The sequence below is a fragment of the Cucurbita moschata genome, unplaced genomic scaffold (assembly GCF_002738365.1).
Source record: "Cucurbita moschata cultivar Rifu unplaced genomic scaffold, Cmos_1.0 Cmo_Scf00015, whole genome shotgun sequence".
NCBI classification, from domain to species: Eukaryota; Viridiplantae; Streptophyta; class Magnoliopsida; order Cucurbitales; family Cucurbitaceae; genus Cucurbita; species Cucurbita moschata.
Window position 1 is genome coordinate 1,269,468 of NW_019268531.1, and position 16,933 is coordinate 1,286,400.

The 16,933-nt window shown below is 34.6% G+C and overlaps 1 protein-coding gene across 1 annotated transcript in view; it reads left to right on the forward strand.

The window, feature by feature from the left end:
* The first annotated feature begins 2,277 nt into the window (after positions 1-2,277).
* The window catches only part of LOC111453313 (kinesin-like protein KIN-14A), a 16,191-nt gene continuing 1,535 nt past the window's right edge, over positions 2,278-16,933 (forward strand). Inside the window, exons 1-22 of the mRNA XM_023094367.1 lie at positions 2,278-2,794; positions 3,589-3,712; positions 3,975-4,061; positions 4,137-4,307; positions 4,448-4,554; positions 6,152-6,283; positions 6,387-6,562; positions 7,271-7,432; positions 7,846-7,937; positions 9,009-9,160; positions 9,711-9,884; positions 10,576-10,722; positions 10,819-10,968; positions 11,684-11,755; positions 12,853-12,908; positions 12,999-13,224; positions 13,638-13,829; positions 13,928-14,119; positions 14,490-14,840; positions 15,775-15,873; positions 16,291-16,431; positions 16,519-16,677. Coding sequence (XP_022950135.1) covers positions 2,582-2,794; positions 3,589-3,712; positions 3,975-4,061; positions 4,137-4,307; positions 4,448-4,554; positions 6,152-6,283; positions 6,387-6,562; positions 7,271-7,432; positions 7,846-7,937; positions 9,009-9,160; positions 9,711-9,884; positions 10,576-10,722; positions 10,819-10,968; positions 11,684-11,755; positions 12,853-12,908; positions 12,999-13,224; positions 13,638-13,829; positions 13,928-14,119; positions 14,490-14,840; positions 15,775-15,873; positions 16,291-16,431; positions 16,519-16,677 — 3,375 coding nt within the window. The 5' untranslated portion in view covers positions 2,278-2,581. The remainder of the gene's footprint in view (positions 2,795-3,588; positions 3,713-3,974; positions 4,062-4,136; positions 4,308-4,447; positions 4,555-6,151; positions 6,284-6,386; positions 6,563-7,270; positions 7,433-7,845; positions 7,938-9,008; positions 9,161-9,710; positions 9,885-10,575; positions 10,723-10,818; positions 10,969-11,683; positions 11,756-12,852; positions 12,909-12,998; positions 13,225-13,637; positions 13,830-13,927; positions 14,120-14,489; positions 14,841-15,774; positions 15,874-16,290; positions 16,432-16,518; positions 16,678-16,933) is intronic.

Below are 16,933 nucleotides of genomic sequence, written 5' to 3' on the forward strand. Positions count from 1 at the left end.
CCTAGAAACTATATTAATAACCAAAACCAAGTCACAAACAAAATATCAAATCCCAAGTTGAAAAAAATACATTCAATAAGTGGGTAATTTAGACGAAACTTTGTTAAACTAAAAAAAATTAAATTCAATCATGAAAATCTATAAGTAATGACGGTAATTAGAACTTAATTTATATGATTAAAGTGTCAGTATCCCTATCCAAGATAGGTGGTTTAAATATCCAAAATTTTTATTTGTTTATTTATAGGTTTTAAGGTTGTTAAATAAGCATTTGAATTGGTTCGTATCTTTTTTTAATTTTTAAATTTTAATTATAAATAACAAAAAAAAAAATATTGAAAGCTCACACGTAAATTACTGTCTACAAATTAAATTTAAAAAATAAAAAAAAAATACGAAAAAAAAAATCAATTAAGAGGTTTGAATTTTAAATCTCATGTTACAATTTCACTCTAGCAGGAATTTTTTTTTAATGGTTATAATTATTTAATACAAATCATAATTTAATATAATTTTTTAGGTTAACAATCATTTTTATAGTTTTTTTTATTATTATTATAATTATTTTTTTAGGTTAACAATCCTTTATAGTTTTTTTAAGTTAGGTAGCTTATAAATATATAGTCAGTGTAAGTTAGGTAGCTTATAAATATATGGATCATGAACTAGTTTATTGATTTATGTAGGTAATAAAATTTATTTAATCTTCTAGATAAGGACTAAATAACTCATTTGAAAGTTAATAAACTAAATTTGTTATAAAAAACAAAAGAAAAAAAAAAGTAAAGGAGGAATATATATTGATATTTGATTGAAAATGAGAGATAAAAATGTGATTTTTAATATTTATTTATTTGTTGTTGCTTATCGGGAAATAGCAGCAAGAGTGTCAGGAGAAGCATTTACTATCATGGCTACGACTGTGTCTCTTTCTGAACTGTCCGTAATTGTAAATCGTAGGTGTATTTAGGCTTCGATACCCACGCCTTATCTCCCTCCTCGCTCTCCTCCATCTCAACATCACTCACCAGTTATGACTGACGCGGTTCTCTGAACGACACGCATGACTCGGTACTGTTATTCTCAACTTTTATTTTGCTGGTGGGGTTCTCCGCTGTCATCTTCCGTCTCCGGTATCCATCTCCATCACTTATTTAATTCTTCATATATATATATATATATATATATACACGACCTAATTGTAAAAGAATCAACATATTTCGTAAACTTGAAAAAAAAAAAATCTAATATTTAAAGTCATATGATATCAATTCTAAAATTCAAAAAATTAAAATTTACTGTTTTTTATTAATTAAAAAATATATTACTTTAAATATTAGTCTTAAAATTAAATAATATATTTTAATACTTTTTAATGGAGCTAAAAAAAAAAGTTTATAAACGAGCACTTAAAAATATATTTATATTAATTTCATTTGCCTCATTTATTTAACCAAAAAAAAACATGTTTTTCACTCCAGCCATTTTCGATCTAAAAGGGGATCCCTCTCCATGCCAAGTGGATCTCCACAAGTAAATGTGCACGTCCTATCTTTATATTCATTTTTTTTTGTCTAATATTGCAATTATATATTAAATTAAAAAAAAAAAACTAATAATGCCTGTAACTAAGTTTCTATTTTTAATTTTTGTAGTCATACATGGCTTAAGTTTGGAAGAGTTTAAAATTTAGACCAATAAGCTACCAACGGAACTAGATTTATAACTAGATTTATAACCTAAGTTAAATTGTGAATGTGGTTTTAAAAGTTTAAATTGATCATTTAAAGCATTGATTTTATTATATTAATTTAACCAAACCCTCGAACCAATCTTTATCATTGCCATGCTAAATATATGACTCTTTTTTTTGTGTGAGACTATACCACATCTTAATTCAAATTTTGGGCGAAAGCAAATAAATGATAGCTTAGCAGAAAAGCAAACAATAAAAAAGAAAGCACAAAAAGACCAAAAGAGGCAAAAAGAAAGTAGAGGATCGATTTGAATCGGGCTGCTTTGCCCTCCCGCGCCCATTAAGACAATAAATTAAGCCCAAAAAGGTTGGCCCATGGTGGCCCACCAAGCAAGAACCCACGTTGCCAGCTCAGAATGGGAAGCGAAGGAAGCAATCCACACGCGCGATCACGTGCTGCGCCTTATCACGAATGATAGGGAGACGTGAAGTAATAAGGAGCGCAGAATATTTTTGTGTGGCAAAATGAAACGGCTAGGCTGGAGTTTGCGTTGCGTTGCGTTGCGCAATGTTTGTGTCCCCATAATTCCGATTTCAGAAAATTGGAAGAAATTAAAATTCCCTCGTTAGCAAAACGGCGTCGTCTAGCGTTAACGTATGACGGGTAACAAACCAAATCGACTCCCTCCATTTATGGCTCCCAACGGGGCAGATAACATTACCGGCTAAAAAGCTTACAAGATTAGAACAATTAACCACTGATACCAGAGAAGAAGAGACAAAGCCAGACAGAGAAGAGAGAGAAGGAAGGTGGAGACGGAGGACCGGGAGGCGACCCCGTCTTTGGATTCCAAAAATTTGAGCTTCTAGGGTTGCCGGAGGAGAATGGGGGAGCAGAGGAACAGATGGAATTGGGAGGTAAGCGGGTTTGAGCCAAGGAAGCCGTCTTCTTCGTCTTACGAGCAGGATGATCAGCTCAAGCCAGGCGCTCCTTTGGTTCGGAGGTATTCAATTTCGTCGTCTTCAGCTTCTCCACGTTTGGCGCTCCCGAAACACTCACTGGTCACCAAGGTTCAGAGATTAAACGACAAAGTTAAGGTAACCGGACTTAATTCTCAATTGTTACCATCAACTTCTTCTTCTTCTTCTTCTTCTTCTTCTTCTTTCTCGTTGTGAGCTCTTTAGTTTTGCTCGTCCTTGTTCTTAAGCGTTTGTAATTTGGTGCTGAAAAGTGACATTGCGTTTGAAATGAGTAGCTCCGAAGTGTGAATCGGTTTTAGTGTCCCAAGCATTTCCAGTGTAGCGATGTATTAGTTAATATTGCTGCCATTGCCAAGCTAAGAATTTGATGAAATGGACTGCTCATTAGTGAATTCGATTAACGTGCTCCTTCGTTGGACATGGCAACATGATTCTAGGCCATATATCGACTACAAATATCTTTGCGGGGTTGATACAATTCCATATAAGTGAAGGCATGCATGGTTTGGCCGTGTGTGCTTGTTGTAAGCGGTCACACGTGGAGGACTTGGAATCTTCGCAGCTTGGTTTCGATTTCCTAGTCATTTTCAGGCATCGGTTAAACACCAATATTCGATGTAAAAGCACTGAAGAATTTCCGCCTTCATATTCAAGTTGTCTGTACATCCACCTTATACGTTTCTCTGCTATGCGTTAGATCCATTTCTCAATCAATAGACAGATTCGAGGTTTTCTCAAGATTTCGAATTTATTCTTGATTCCCTATATGAGTTTCTATACATGGGCTTGCCTGTTCATGTTGTTTTTTATGTCTTTTGTTTTAAAATTCGGAGGCATTTTAGGCTACACATGGACTTCTGTAAAGGCTCATCTCCTGTACTCGTTAAGAAGTTCGTTCTTTACTTTGACAGCTAGCTAAAGAAGATTACTTGGAGCTGAAACAAGAAGCAAGTGAACTGCAGGAGTATTCGAATGCAAAACTAGATCGAGTTACTCGGTATCTTGGCGTTCTTGCAGAGAAGACCCGTAAGCTAGGTAAGACAATGAGCACTGCGGCTTACTTATTTTCCATGTTGAGTTCCTTGTTTCTAGATTTTAAATCACGTAAATTACTCGATTTAATGAGATTGACAGATTATTGTAGTTTGTAGCTTCCAAATTTGAGACGATATCCACGAGAACCATGCAAATCTGTTTGGTTTTGGTTTACCTTGTTCAAAGGCTATATATTTTTATAAATTCCTGTTTAAATACAATTATTGGTGGTTCTTAAAGTGTTCTCATATCTGGATATCAGATAGAGTGGCCATTGAAACTCAGGCGAGCATTGGTCCACTACTCGATGAGAAAAGAAGGTTGTTTAATGAATTGTTGACAGCCAAAGGTACACCCATTTTCCTTTATAAATTTGACAACCTCTAAAATTTAGTTCTAACAATTACTGGTTTATTAATTTCAGGGAACATAAAAGTTTTCTGCCGAACTAGACCACCATTTGAGGAGGAAGGTCCATCTGTTGTTGAATTTCCTGATGAAAGCACAGTCCGCATCATCACTGGTGATGATACGGTCTCTAACCCCAAAAAGGACTTTGAGTTTGATAGGGTCTATGGGCCTCATGTTGGACAAGGTGAAAGGAATGTGTGTTCCCCCTACCTCAACTGGTCCTACTAGTGTTTTCCAGTGATTTATTTATTTATTTAATAATGCAAATTATGGTTTACTACGGTTGTGTTATTAATGTATCTTGAATTGTTATGACATGTGCAGCCGAATTGTTCAGTGATGTTCAGCCTTTTGCACAGTCCGCGTTGGATGGACATAATGTTTCTATACTTGCCTATGGACAAACATTCTCAGGAAAGACGCACACCATGGTTGGTCTCCTGTCTCCCTCTGTTTGACTCGTTTCTTCCCTCCTTTTACTCTCCCGCCAACTGATGTAGATGCATCTTAATAGCGGCCTTTGTTTGTGTCATTATGCATTTGCTAATGTGTATAGTTTTTTTTTTTTCTTGGGTGAGGGTTGTTATGCTAATTACTACGGGTATCTTGATGCCTAGGAGTGAAGATTAATTGTGTTTATAATTTTGTTTATCTTGCAAGGATCGTTTTTTTGATGCTTTAGTGTCAAAGATGCATGTGTTTGTTGTCTAGAGTTTATCTGTAAGGATGCACTAGGATCTTGCCTTTGTTGTTAATTAGTTCTACATATCCATTTAAATAAATTAAAGTAGTATTTCATCCATAAATCAACTAAATACATATTATTTCAAAACTTCACTCTGAACATCAATTTAATTTAAATAGAATTTCATATTTTGGTATCATATTGGCGCACTACATTTCTGATTTACATGAGAACTTAATTTTGTAGGAAAATATAATTGTTTTGCTATGAACTAGTTGAATTTGATTTCAATTTTTTCCCAGCATCTCAGGATGCTAATCTCAATAAAATACAAAGCTAATATTCATTTATTAGCCTCTTGTTAGAATTTGTATTGCTGAGCTTGATTTTGTTAATAAAAGAAAAAGGGTCTGGGTCACAGAAATGTCGAGAAACAAATTTGGTTTAGATGTAAAGTTGTATTTGTTAAGAAACTATTCTACACTTGATCTTGTTAGCTAAAAGGGCAAGATAGGTATATGTAAAGTTATATTTGTAACAGACAACTTTGTACTTCTTATGGGATATCAGATTATTTCTGATTCATAAAATCAACAATTTTCCATTCTCCCAATATTAATTTTAATAGTAATTCAAGAACTATGATAAAAAAGGGACTGAGTGTACATAGAAAGGGGATGGAGATGAGGCATCATCTAGAATCAAGCCAAGGATTCAGAATATGGCTTCCCAATGGGATCTCGTTTCTAAAATACAGTAATTGCAATTTTTCCTTTTAATCCAGCAGATCCTGCGAGTGGCAATTAAACTTATTACAGCCTACTATTCTGTTCACTTTGCGTAGGGATCTTTGGAAAACCTTGCTATCTTCTCCAACCATATGTACTAAAAGTATGTGTGTGCAAATATTAAGTCACAAAATAGAACCTTTGAACTCTCCAACTTCTGAACACCATAAAACCGAAAGATTGTCCTCAATATCTGTATGAAAGTACCAAACAAGCACTCCACCATCTGTCCGCATAGTCATAAATTCATACTGCAAATGGTTAAGTTTTCCCATTCTTTTTTCCACATAATTGGAGTTAATGGGAAGTGGTAGTTTTTCATTTAACTGTTAGGAGTGTAGTTTTGTTTTCATTTCTTTATCCGTCATAAATAGCCAATACCTTCTTCACATAATGACCTTGGTTATCAAATGTTTCTGTTCCCATCAGTGTTTGTTTCTTTCATATGTAGGTTTATTGAAGTATAGCATTCTTATCTTACTATCAGCCAATTTCTGAGCATATTGAGCTGGTTGAGCTGTTTTTTTTTTTCAATTTATTATTTTTCTTGCACAGGAAGGATCCAGCCATGACCGTGGTTTATATGCTCGTTGTTTTGAGGAGTTATTTGATTTAGCCAACTCTGATTCAACCTCTACTTCTCGATTTAAATTTTTTGTTACGGTTTGCGAGCTCTATAATGAACAGGTTCTTTTCCTTGGTGAATTTCATTTTCCATTGCATTGTAGTTTTAGATTCCATCTCTGAGCTGTATGCAATACTCTATTGAAGCCCTTTCATGTTCTTGAAGATCAGGGATTTGCTCGCTGAATCAGTCATCTCTTCAGATCTCCACGTTGATACGCCAGAGTTGTTTGCAGGACTTGTGCAAGAAAAAGTAGATAACCCATTGGAGTTCTCTAGAATTTTGAAAGCAGCAACTAATGCACGGGGAAATGATACATCAAAGTGGAATGTTTCTCATTTGTATGGTTTGAACCTGGTTCTTTTGAATTTTTTTATCTATTTTCTTTTGTGTTATTTATGGCCTGGGTAAAAAAGAACTATGCAATGTTGAATGTGCAATTTTTTTTTTTTTTTGCTTATTTGAAAACCTGCTTGATGGGATTTGGTTGTGGGTTGAGGTAGTTGACCCCAACTTTATCTCTGTCATTCTTATCAAAGAAATGTGTCAGTTATTGCCTAATGGAGTTTTGCATCTCCTGCTAGATATGTGTGGAGTCTTGATTTTTTCTGAACGTAAGAAAAAGGTTGAAGATCCACCTACTGGAGTTTCATTATTTTATTTACTTTACTGCTGTTAGATGGATATTTGATGCCCTTTCAATATTTTGTGCAGAAATTTTGGGTCTAAACTATGTGAAATATAATATTCAAATGGAATTGTTGCTCACAATCAATTAATTTGTATTTTACGATTTGCATATATTTATTGTTCCATCATGTAATTTTGATTTATAATGTTTGAACTTGCAGTTTGTAATGTTACAAGGAACCATATTTAACTGGTAGTGCTTCTTTCAAGAAAGAACCGTGACATAAGTCTACTAGGGAGTTTGATAGAAAAACCTGCTAGAGTGGAGGGGTTGCATAATTTTTTCCAATTCTAATTTTCAGTATTTTCACGGCTTGTATGTTCACCGTCTTACAAGGCTTCAAACTTGGCTATTACAGGATCACCACAATACATATATATTATACCAATCTGATCACCAGTGAAAGTACATATAGCAAGCTTTCCCTTGTAGACTTGGCTGGCAGTGAGAGTTCAATTACGGAAGATGATAGTGGCGAGAGGGTCACAGATTTGCTGCATGTCATGAAATCACTTTCAGCGTATATTTTCTTTTCTTTTTTAGCCCACTGGGCATGGGGTATTTTCTTAAACTAATTTTTGAGGCATCCTTTTTTATTAATTGGATGGAATTATTGTTTCCAATTTTGAAAATTTTTAATTTCTGAGATTTGCTAACATGTTTTGGTTGCAATTTGTAAAAATAAACCAAGTGACTGCGGTTTTTCAAAAGCTTTATATTTCTTGTGATTTTCATCATATTTAATTTAACGAGAAAGTTGATTTAAATTTAATGTGGACCCAAATTTGAATTACATTAGGACTTGGTGAACGTTAGAAATATGAAAGGGTGGTTGTTGATCCATGGAATTCAACTTCTTTTCAGTGAAGAAATCTTTCCCTCTTGGCTTCTGGAAATAACCTCACTGCAGATATTATGATACTGCTTTTGTAGGTTGGGAGATGTTTTGTCATCTTTGACTTCTAAGAAGGAAGTTGTTCCATATGAAAATTCAGTGCTCACAAAAGTACTAGCAGATTCGATAGGTAAGGTAATCTTTTTGGTTTATGAAGTTGTTTTGGGCTAGAATCATCAACCATGTCATTACGGTTGCATGGAGGGTGCACGATGTTATCCCTCATATTATTTCTAAACCTTGCACATGTTGCTAATGTTTGATGCCAGAATAATTTTTTAAACGGGCATGTTGTGTATGTGACAACAACTTGTTTGTCTCATATCTATCACAGGTTTATAAAATGACACCATATTCAAGAATTGTATGATTCCTTATTTGTTTTTGATATCCAATGTTTAGTTTTCTGGAAACTCGAAAGATTTTAATATCTTAGATTAGTGACCACTATAAGGTTTGGACAAGATTAGTATGGTTTCTCAATGCTTTAATATTTTTCTCACCTTGTTTCATCGTGCAAGCTTATGAAATTTGACTTAAAAGATTTTTCGTTAGTCTACCTTTCTTTTTGAAATAAAGATTGTTGTAAAAAGCTTGTAACTAAAATTATTTCTATAGTTTATGCTTTACAATTTCTGGTGCATGCTCTTTTGAGAGCTGACAGTTCGGTGCGTGAAAGAGGCATTCTGACACAAACGAACCTTGTCACAAATAAGGAAGGACCAACCAATGTTTTCTTTTGTCTTAGAATTGAATAATTGTGTCCACTCGCACGTCATTTCTAGGAGTAATAGTCCTGGGTGCATCTTTATTTGGAATTTAAGAGACAGTTGAATGCAGAATGTGCTACAAGTCATAATTTTTTTTTTCTCCAACAATTTATAGTAACAACTCTGGATGTGAGAAAAAATTTGGCATCTTCCAGGAGAAGCTACATGTTGCTTTATATTTGACTGTTTCCTCTCTCTCCTCTGTAATAGTTGACACACACTCAGACTTTTACCTTGCCAGTATTTAAGTTTTTCTATGTGGTACTCGTATTACTGGGTGAAAAGTTTTCTATCAGGCTTATCGCCTTGTTCTCATCCCAAGCAATTTCTTTTGCTTTCAATTTTTCACTTAATTGTCTATATTGTTATCCTAAGGCTGCTGGAATGATTTAGACCTGGTTCCTTTTGTTTAATATGTTCAATTTATGTAGGCGGGAGTTCGAAAACTTTGATGATTGTCCACCTCAGCCCAAATGCTTCAAATCTTTCAGAGACGCTTTCATCATTAAACTTCTCTGCAAGAGCACGGAATGCTGTATTAAGTCTTGGAAATCGAGATACAATTAAAAAATGGAGAGATATTGTAAGTGTGAACTTATTTTATTGAATGTGGCTACATGTCTAGATGATATTCAGTACTGTCATCATCTGGTGTGTTACAATCTTCTGTGAAAGAAGATTAATCATCAAAGAGAAAGATATAACTTTAACATTGGAGTAAAAACAAGATATAAGATAGGAGAGTAACTCATGTTTATCTTTGGTCCAGGCTCAGGAGCTGATCTGAAGACTTAAATAGTACTTCTAAATATCATTGAAAAGATCTTTTACTATTTGATTGATTAAGCAGTAATAGGTTTCTGAGGATGCATATGTAAAAGTACGCATCATTCTACCATTCATTATAGTAACTCCTTTTTGTGTTCTTTCTCTTATTCTAATGAAAGCTTGGTTTCTACTTAAAAAAAAAAAAAAAAGAAGAAGAAGAAGAAGAAAAAGATATTTACATCTATAGTACAATAAAATACATGATGTAACCTGCATCGTTTGTGGGGCAACTGTGGGCTCCAAATGGAAGTATTTTAAGAGTACATCTGTCTTGTTCACAATTTCATTCCTGCTAATTCTTATAGGCAAATGATGCACGTAAGGAGTTATATGACAAGGAAAAAGAAATTCAGGATCTAAAACAAGAGGTTCTGGGACTGAAAAGTGCACTTGAAGATGCTAATGACCAGTGTGTTTTACTCTTCAATGAAGTTCAGAAGGCGTGGAAAGTTTCTTCTACTCTGCAATCAGATTTAAAGGTTCTTAACTTATGTTTTTTCTTACACAGTTACATTATTCAATGGAATCTCAGTTTTGGTTTCTCCTTTTTCTACCTTGCTTTTTACATGTCAACTATGAAATGGAAGGTTTAGGATGAATAATGGAGTTGATTTGAGTTTTGGGATGTATAAACACAAATCTTCTTCTTTTTCAGTCTGGTTGTCTTATAAAAAAATGTCCTTCTACTGAAGCATAGATTAACAATTTACACCATTTTGTTATAGATACCACCGGAAGTAAAAGAATAGTATTATTATTTTCATTAATTTATATCAATTGATGGTCAGCCTGATGTTATACTCCAAAAAATCATTGCAAACTATTTTACAATTTGAACCATGCTTGTGTTCAAAAGATTAATGTAATCGTTTACTCATATATTTTTCTGAAGTGAGGCGTGTATACTTATTCATCAGGTTGAAACCCTTTTTAGTGCTTGAATCCTTTTTCTGTCATAAGGGTTTGATCGACATTTTATGAAACTAATTATATCTTGTTCTCTTACTATCGACTATTTTGATGTCTCGTTTTTCTATTAAACTTTTCTTTCAGGCAGCATTTTTGCTTTAATTTCAAAATAATTCTTTCTTTTGTGTCCACACGTTGATGTTAGTTGTGTCATATTACTTCAAGCATCAATGCCGCTGAATTGTGTTCTATTTGATGTAGGTGGAAAACATTTCACTCGCAGAAAATCTTAAGACAGAAAAGGAACAAAGTGCTCAGCTTAAAAATCAAGTAGCTCAACTCTTGCATTTGGAGCAAGAGCAGAAACTTCAGATACAACAGAGAGATTCAACCATTCAGATTTTGCAGGTTGGTTCTTTTTCATATCAGGACTCTTGACCTGAATAATTGTAACTCTATTATTTTTTAAGTGATGGAAATGGTATAATTTTTGTGTCCATGTAGTCAAAGATTAAAAGCATAGAGTCACAAGTGAATGAAGTCAGATCGTCATTGAGCACAGAACCATCCAAGGCCACTGGAGATGGCATGGATTCTTCTGCAGTAAGCAAGAAGCTTGAAGAAGAGCTCAAAAAACGTGATGCTCTTATAGAGGTCTGTTCTCTGAAATTATATGTTGGCTGATATCTTTGATAAGAATGTTGTTTTCTCTTTCGAAAAAGAAGAAGAAACTTTCATTGATATTTGAAGAGATACAAACTAATAATTAAAAGAAAACTGTCTTTAGGAGTATAGATCGCCTCCCACAAGAATAAACACTTTAAATTACCAAACAACCTTCCAAATAAAAATTTGAAAAGTAAAAACAGTGTCCCAACAAGAATTCATTAAAAAAGTGGAACAATTTATGAAATCTTTGGAAAGACCACCTCAACAAGTCATACGAAATTTTTAAGAGGGATCTAATCTCTCCTCCTAAACAACTTGTTTTTCATCAAAGATATATTATATATTCCTTTCTGTCGATAGTCCCTAAGCTATTGATTTGACGACGTGAATCCATAAAATTTGAACTTCTTCTTGGATTAAATTATTGTTTCTTAATAGGTCACTGATAAGAGTACATACATCATAAGATGAACTGCCTTTTTCATCTATTGCATGTTGACCCCTGGAATTTTTTTTTTCCTTTCTAAATTCCTAGAGTTCTGTACTTCAATATTGTTTTAGGCTTTTGGCCTATTTTTTATGTTTTGGTGTAATATCTAACTAGTTTGAATTCAATTTCTAGTTCATTAGCTAGTTGACACGCTCATGCTCCAATCAAGTTGTTTTGTACCTGGGGTTTGACTTTGTGCTATTTTTGCAGAGATTACATGAAGAAAACGAAAAATTGTTTGATCGCTTGACAGAGAAAGCATCTTTGGTTGGATCACCCCAGGTAAAAACATCATCTCTTTGAGATCTGAATTTCTCCGGTACAGGTTTAAACAGCTTCTGATACTTGAATTTCTGCTTAGTTATGTTCATTTATAAAAAGGTTTGTTGTTCTCTTTGAGCTTCCATTAACATGTTTGATTGATTTATTGTCTAAAAGTCTGGCTAGTGTCCTATGTTGATTTGGCATGAAGCATGCTACTCTGTACTTCAAGGGTTTCTATATATTTTTGTACTATAGGTACGTATAGTTGAGCACACTGGAATACAAGGACATTTTTCAATAGCTTGTTCAAGGGCAATGTGCTTAACATTTTTTTTTAATGAATAACCGAATTTCCATTGAGAAAATTGAAAGAATACGTGAGCATACAAAGTAAAGCCCTTAAAGTAAAGCCCACGCAAGGAAGCCAAACTACAAAAAGGGGCTTCAATCAAGGAAAAATAAAATGTTGAGGGTAATTACAAAAAGACATTGTCACTGAAGCTCAAAAAGAAATATAGATTTTCACACTGAATCAATTATCGCCAGAAGATCTCACCTGCCCTCTAAAGATTCTATTATTTTCCTCGCTTCAAAAACCCTACAAGATAGTACAATTTTCAATTGTCATAGAAACAACCCTTGAGAGTTGGCAAAACAAAAGCCGAACGCCTCAAAGAAACAAGTCCAAACATCGGCGAAATCACATCTCTGGTGAATATGAACGAGGTCCTCCACTGTCATCCTACAAATAATACAACAAAGCAGCATGGCCTTATTTCGACAGGATCCGTTCTCTAGGTTCTACAATTGAGCCTTTGAGTTCTAACAATACAACCAAACGGCAGCAATGTGCGATGTGATAGAATTTTGAAATGTGTAATTTTATTTAGAGAGTTATGGCTATCATCATCGCCCATTGGATTTTATTTATATCAACAGGATTTCTACAAATCATTCGGCTTATGAGAAATTTTACTAGTTAGGTTTGTTTAGCCAGTACCGTTACCATGCCTATTTAGTGAATGGTATTTTATGGGCTATTTCAATTATTAATAGTATTCTGTATGGTACTAAGCTATTACTTGTATTGGTGTTTTTATTTATTTGACTTCTAGTTGCCAAGTACATTACCCCAAGGTTCTGGGATTGTTCAACCTCAGGATCCTCGCAGGTATTTAGTCAAATCTGAAGTTTGTAAATGCTTTCAGTTCAATTACTTGCTACTTCATATATACTTTGAACTTCCTGGTTGCTGAAACAGAAATGATACCAATGACATGAGTAAAGGGAGCTCGATGGCTATTGTTCCTTCTCCATCAGCTGTAGACAAAGCTGAGGGGAATCTTGCCTTAGTTAAAGCTGGTTCTGATAAAGTTAAAACTACCCCAGCAGGAGAGTATCTTACATCTGCTCTGAATGATTTCAACCCTGAACAGTATGACAGCCCTGCTGCTATTTCAGATGGTGCAAACAAGCTTTTAATGCTGGTATATATAAGTTTAATTTTAGAAGGGATACTAAATATTGATATCCATATTTCTAGTCTTATTGGTTAAAAGTATTAACGGTATCTTTATTTATTTATTTTCATTAAAACCAATTATTTATAAACTTGCGTTAGTAAAGCTGGTTCTGATTTGAGGACAAGAGATTTTCATTAATTAGCTGTAGTGCTAAATCAGTTTTGTCATGGGCTACGTTTCTCTGGTGGGAGCTGTGTGGGGACATAGGCACAGTATAGAATTTTGTACAAGGTTCATATTGTGTCTCCTTATCTATTTTATTTATTATTATTATTAATTTTTTCTATACCACTTTCCTTCCAGCATGAGGTTGATGATATCACTGGGGTATAATGAGAGGAACTTTTTAGTCAATTGATTGGAAATAAATCTTGCAGATCTTAGCTGCAGTTATTAAAGCAGGTGCTTCTAGGGAGCATGAAATACTCGCTGAAATAAGAGATGCTGTTTTCTCTTTCATCTGTAAGATGGAACCAAGAAGGGTGATGGACACGATGCTTGTTTCACGAGTTAGAATATTGTACATAAGATCTTTGCTTGCTAGGTCTCCGGAGCTACAATCCATCAAGGTTTTTAAATATTTAATGTGTTTCCATCGTTCTCTTCTCCGCTGTACATTTTCTTTGACTTTGCATCATGTTCAGTCCTTGTATCTTTTTTATTGCAGGTCTCTCCTGTTGAGTGTTTTCTTGAGAAGGCAAGTACTGGACGCAGTAGAAGCTCCAGCAGGGGTAGCAGTCCAGGAAGATCTCCCGTGCGATATATTGACGAGCAGATCCAAGGCTTTAAAGTGAATCTTAGGCCAGAAAAAAAGTCCAGATTTTCATCAGTAGTATCCAAAATTCGGGGTCTTGATCAGGTAGTGTTTTTATCATCGTTTTGTTATCTGCCCACCAGTCTGAACTAATGCATGGGGATAGTCAATATGAATATATTCCACTTTCTCTTTCCAAAAGAGATACCAAGAAAAACTGTTATGTGCATTCCTGCACACATGCTGGTGGCAGGAGATGAATTGGCAAGTACTTCATGATACAATTTTTAATGCATTATCATGAGATCACGCTGTCTTCAGGTCCCTCCCATCTGGATAATATGCTTCCAACTTTCTATATTCTGTTCCACTTGTTACTTAACACAAGAAAATAATGGTTTTCTACATTTTCAGGAAGTCCATTGTATATTATTACGATACATCTGTTCTCACTACTTTGAACTGTATTGGACAGGATTCTCCGAGGCTGCAAGTGACAGCTGGAAAGCTAAGAGAAATTAACGAGGATGCAAAAAGCTTTGCTGTTGGAAATAAGGCTCTGGCTGCTTTATTTGTACACACTCCAGCTGGCGAGCTGCAGCGTCAGATTAGGTCATGGCTTATAGAGAACTTTGAATATTTGTCTGTTACTGGAGACGATGCAGCAGGGGGAGCAACTGGTCAGCTAGAACTCCTGTCAACAGCAATCATGGATGGGTGGATGGGTGGACTTGGTGCTGCAATGCCTCCTTCTACCGATGCTCTTGGCCAGCTTCTCTCTGAGTATACAAAACGGGTCTATTCTTCCCAATTGCAGCACTTGAAGGTGCATTTTGATCTCATTTTGAATCTTTTCATGGAAAATCGAAGGATCTTGGTCTCATCATTAATTGTCTTCAAAAACTTATTAAGTTTACTACTATTTAACACGTCAATTGTTTTGAATAAATGCTTGGATTGATTTTTTCACCGTGTTATTGCTTGTGAAAATATTTTGAAAGATAACTTCCGTCGAGTAAAAAGTTTTGTTTTTTGATCTAGTCTTAGACTTTTTTCATGGCAAATCATAGGCAGTGTGAATTGATTGATCCACACAATTTTAATAGAAATCCATTTTAATATCCTCAACTTATTCGAGGATGGAAATTCCTTTCATTTTTTTAGAGTCGAGAAAAGTCATTATTTTCTCAGCTACCTAAATCATAATTTTCAAATGTCACCAAATTCTTATAAATAAATCAAACTTGTTCAAATTCATTTAGATACAATTGGGATATTATTGGTTCAAATTTCATCGGACTACTTGCCTACGGTCTTTTAAATATTTCATGAGTTTAAAGCCACTAATGTTTTTATGTTCATATTTTTCAAAAAAGAACATTGTACAAGGACAAAAGAAAAACTTTGCCCGATATCAATTGCTGTCTTGTTCAGAACAAGAGTGGTGCTCTTTCATGATTGCTGCATGGGAAAATACCACTACATTCTTGTCTTTTCACCTAAGCACATCCAGTAGGATTTCTATTTTTTGCAACACTGTAGCATCTTCAACGTTGTGTCCTGTCTTCACGTGGATGAGGATTGATGATTCTTTTTTTTTTCTTTTTTTTTTTCTTTTTTTTGTGTGTGTGTGTGTGAACCTGAGTAATAAATCTTACGTTCCTATCTAACTCCCCTGCTGGATTTTGCTACCTCAACAGTGTAGTGGTAAATAGACCATGATATTTTGGACATTTACGTACATTTTTCTATTTTATCAGGACATTGCTGGTACCTTGGCTATGGAAGAGGCAGAAGATGCGGCTCAAGTTACAAAGTTGCGATCAGCTCTTGAGTCAGTCGATCATAAAAGAAGAAAGGTACTTCATAACTTCATAATTTCTTTTCACTCTCCTATATACTTGGTCCATTTATTACTTGTGACAAGCTTAACACCTTAAAGAGCACATTTCCACGTTTGGTGGCAAGAAACAAATACTCATCTCTCATGCTTTCTTTCTATGTCCTGTTCTTCCATGTTGGTTCTATTCTGCAAATAAACATTTGCTATTAATGCTTAAATGCCAATGTTATCGATGTTTCTTTAGTCTACTTGATTACATTTTAGCATATTCTGATCTGCATTTTTGTTGTCAGATTTTACTACAAACGAAAAAATTACAGATGATTTGGCATTTCTATAAATGCTAATTTGTCAATGTTATCTATGTAACTTTTTTCATTCTTTAATTTCCTATATTCGAGCATCTTCTGATATGTAAAACTAATGTTGTCAGATTTTACAACAAATGAAAAATGATATAGCTTTACTTATGCTGGAAGATGGTGGTTCACCTATCCAAAATCCCTCTACTGCTGTTGAAGATGCAAGACTTGCCTCTCTCATCTCCCTTGATGGTATTTTGAAGCAAGTAAAGGTAATCTACTACATAAATGTCTTTCATTTTTTCTTGTCTTGTTTCTGTGTCAGAAACAGACATTTACAAAGATATTTATTGAAACAGGATATTGGGAGACAAGCCTCTGTAAATGCCTTGAGTAGAAGTAAGAAAAAAGCACTGCTTGCATCCCTTGATGAATTGACAGAACAGATGCCTTCTCTTCTTGAGATTGATCATCCGTGTGCTAGGAGGCAAATTACAGATAGTCGTCAGATAGTTGAGGTATGTGAGTCTTTTAAATTTTGTATTGAATTGTTTGTACTACATGCTTTCTTGTTGTATGAGTGAGTTCATCGGGTTTTTTTTCTTTTCCTTTTTTGTATCTATGTTTGAATTCAATTTGACTCTTCTCATTCGGAGATTGGGTCAAATAGTTGTTCGTTGGCATTGACGTGGAACTATTTAAGCCGACAACAGGGCAGGGTTGGAAAATCTCCATTTGTTGCAACAATTTGGGCGGTAGGGGGGGGGGGGGGGA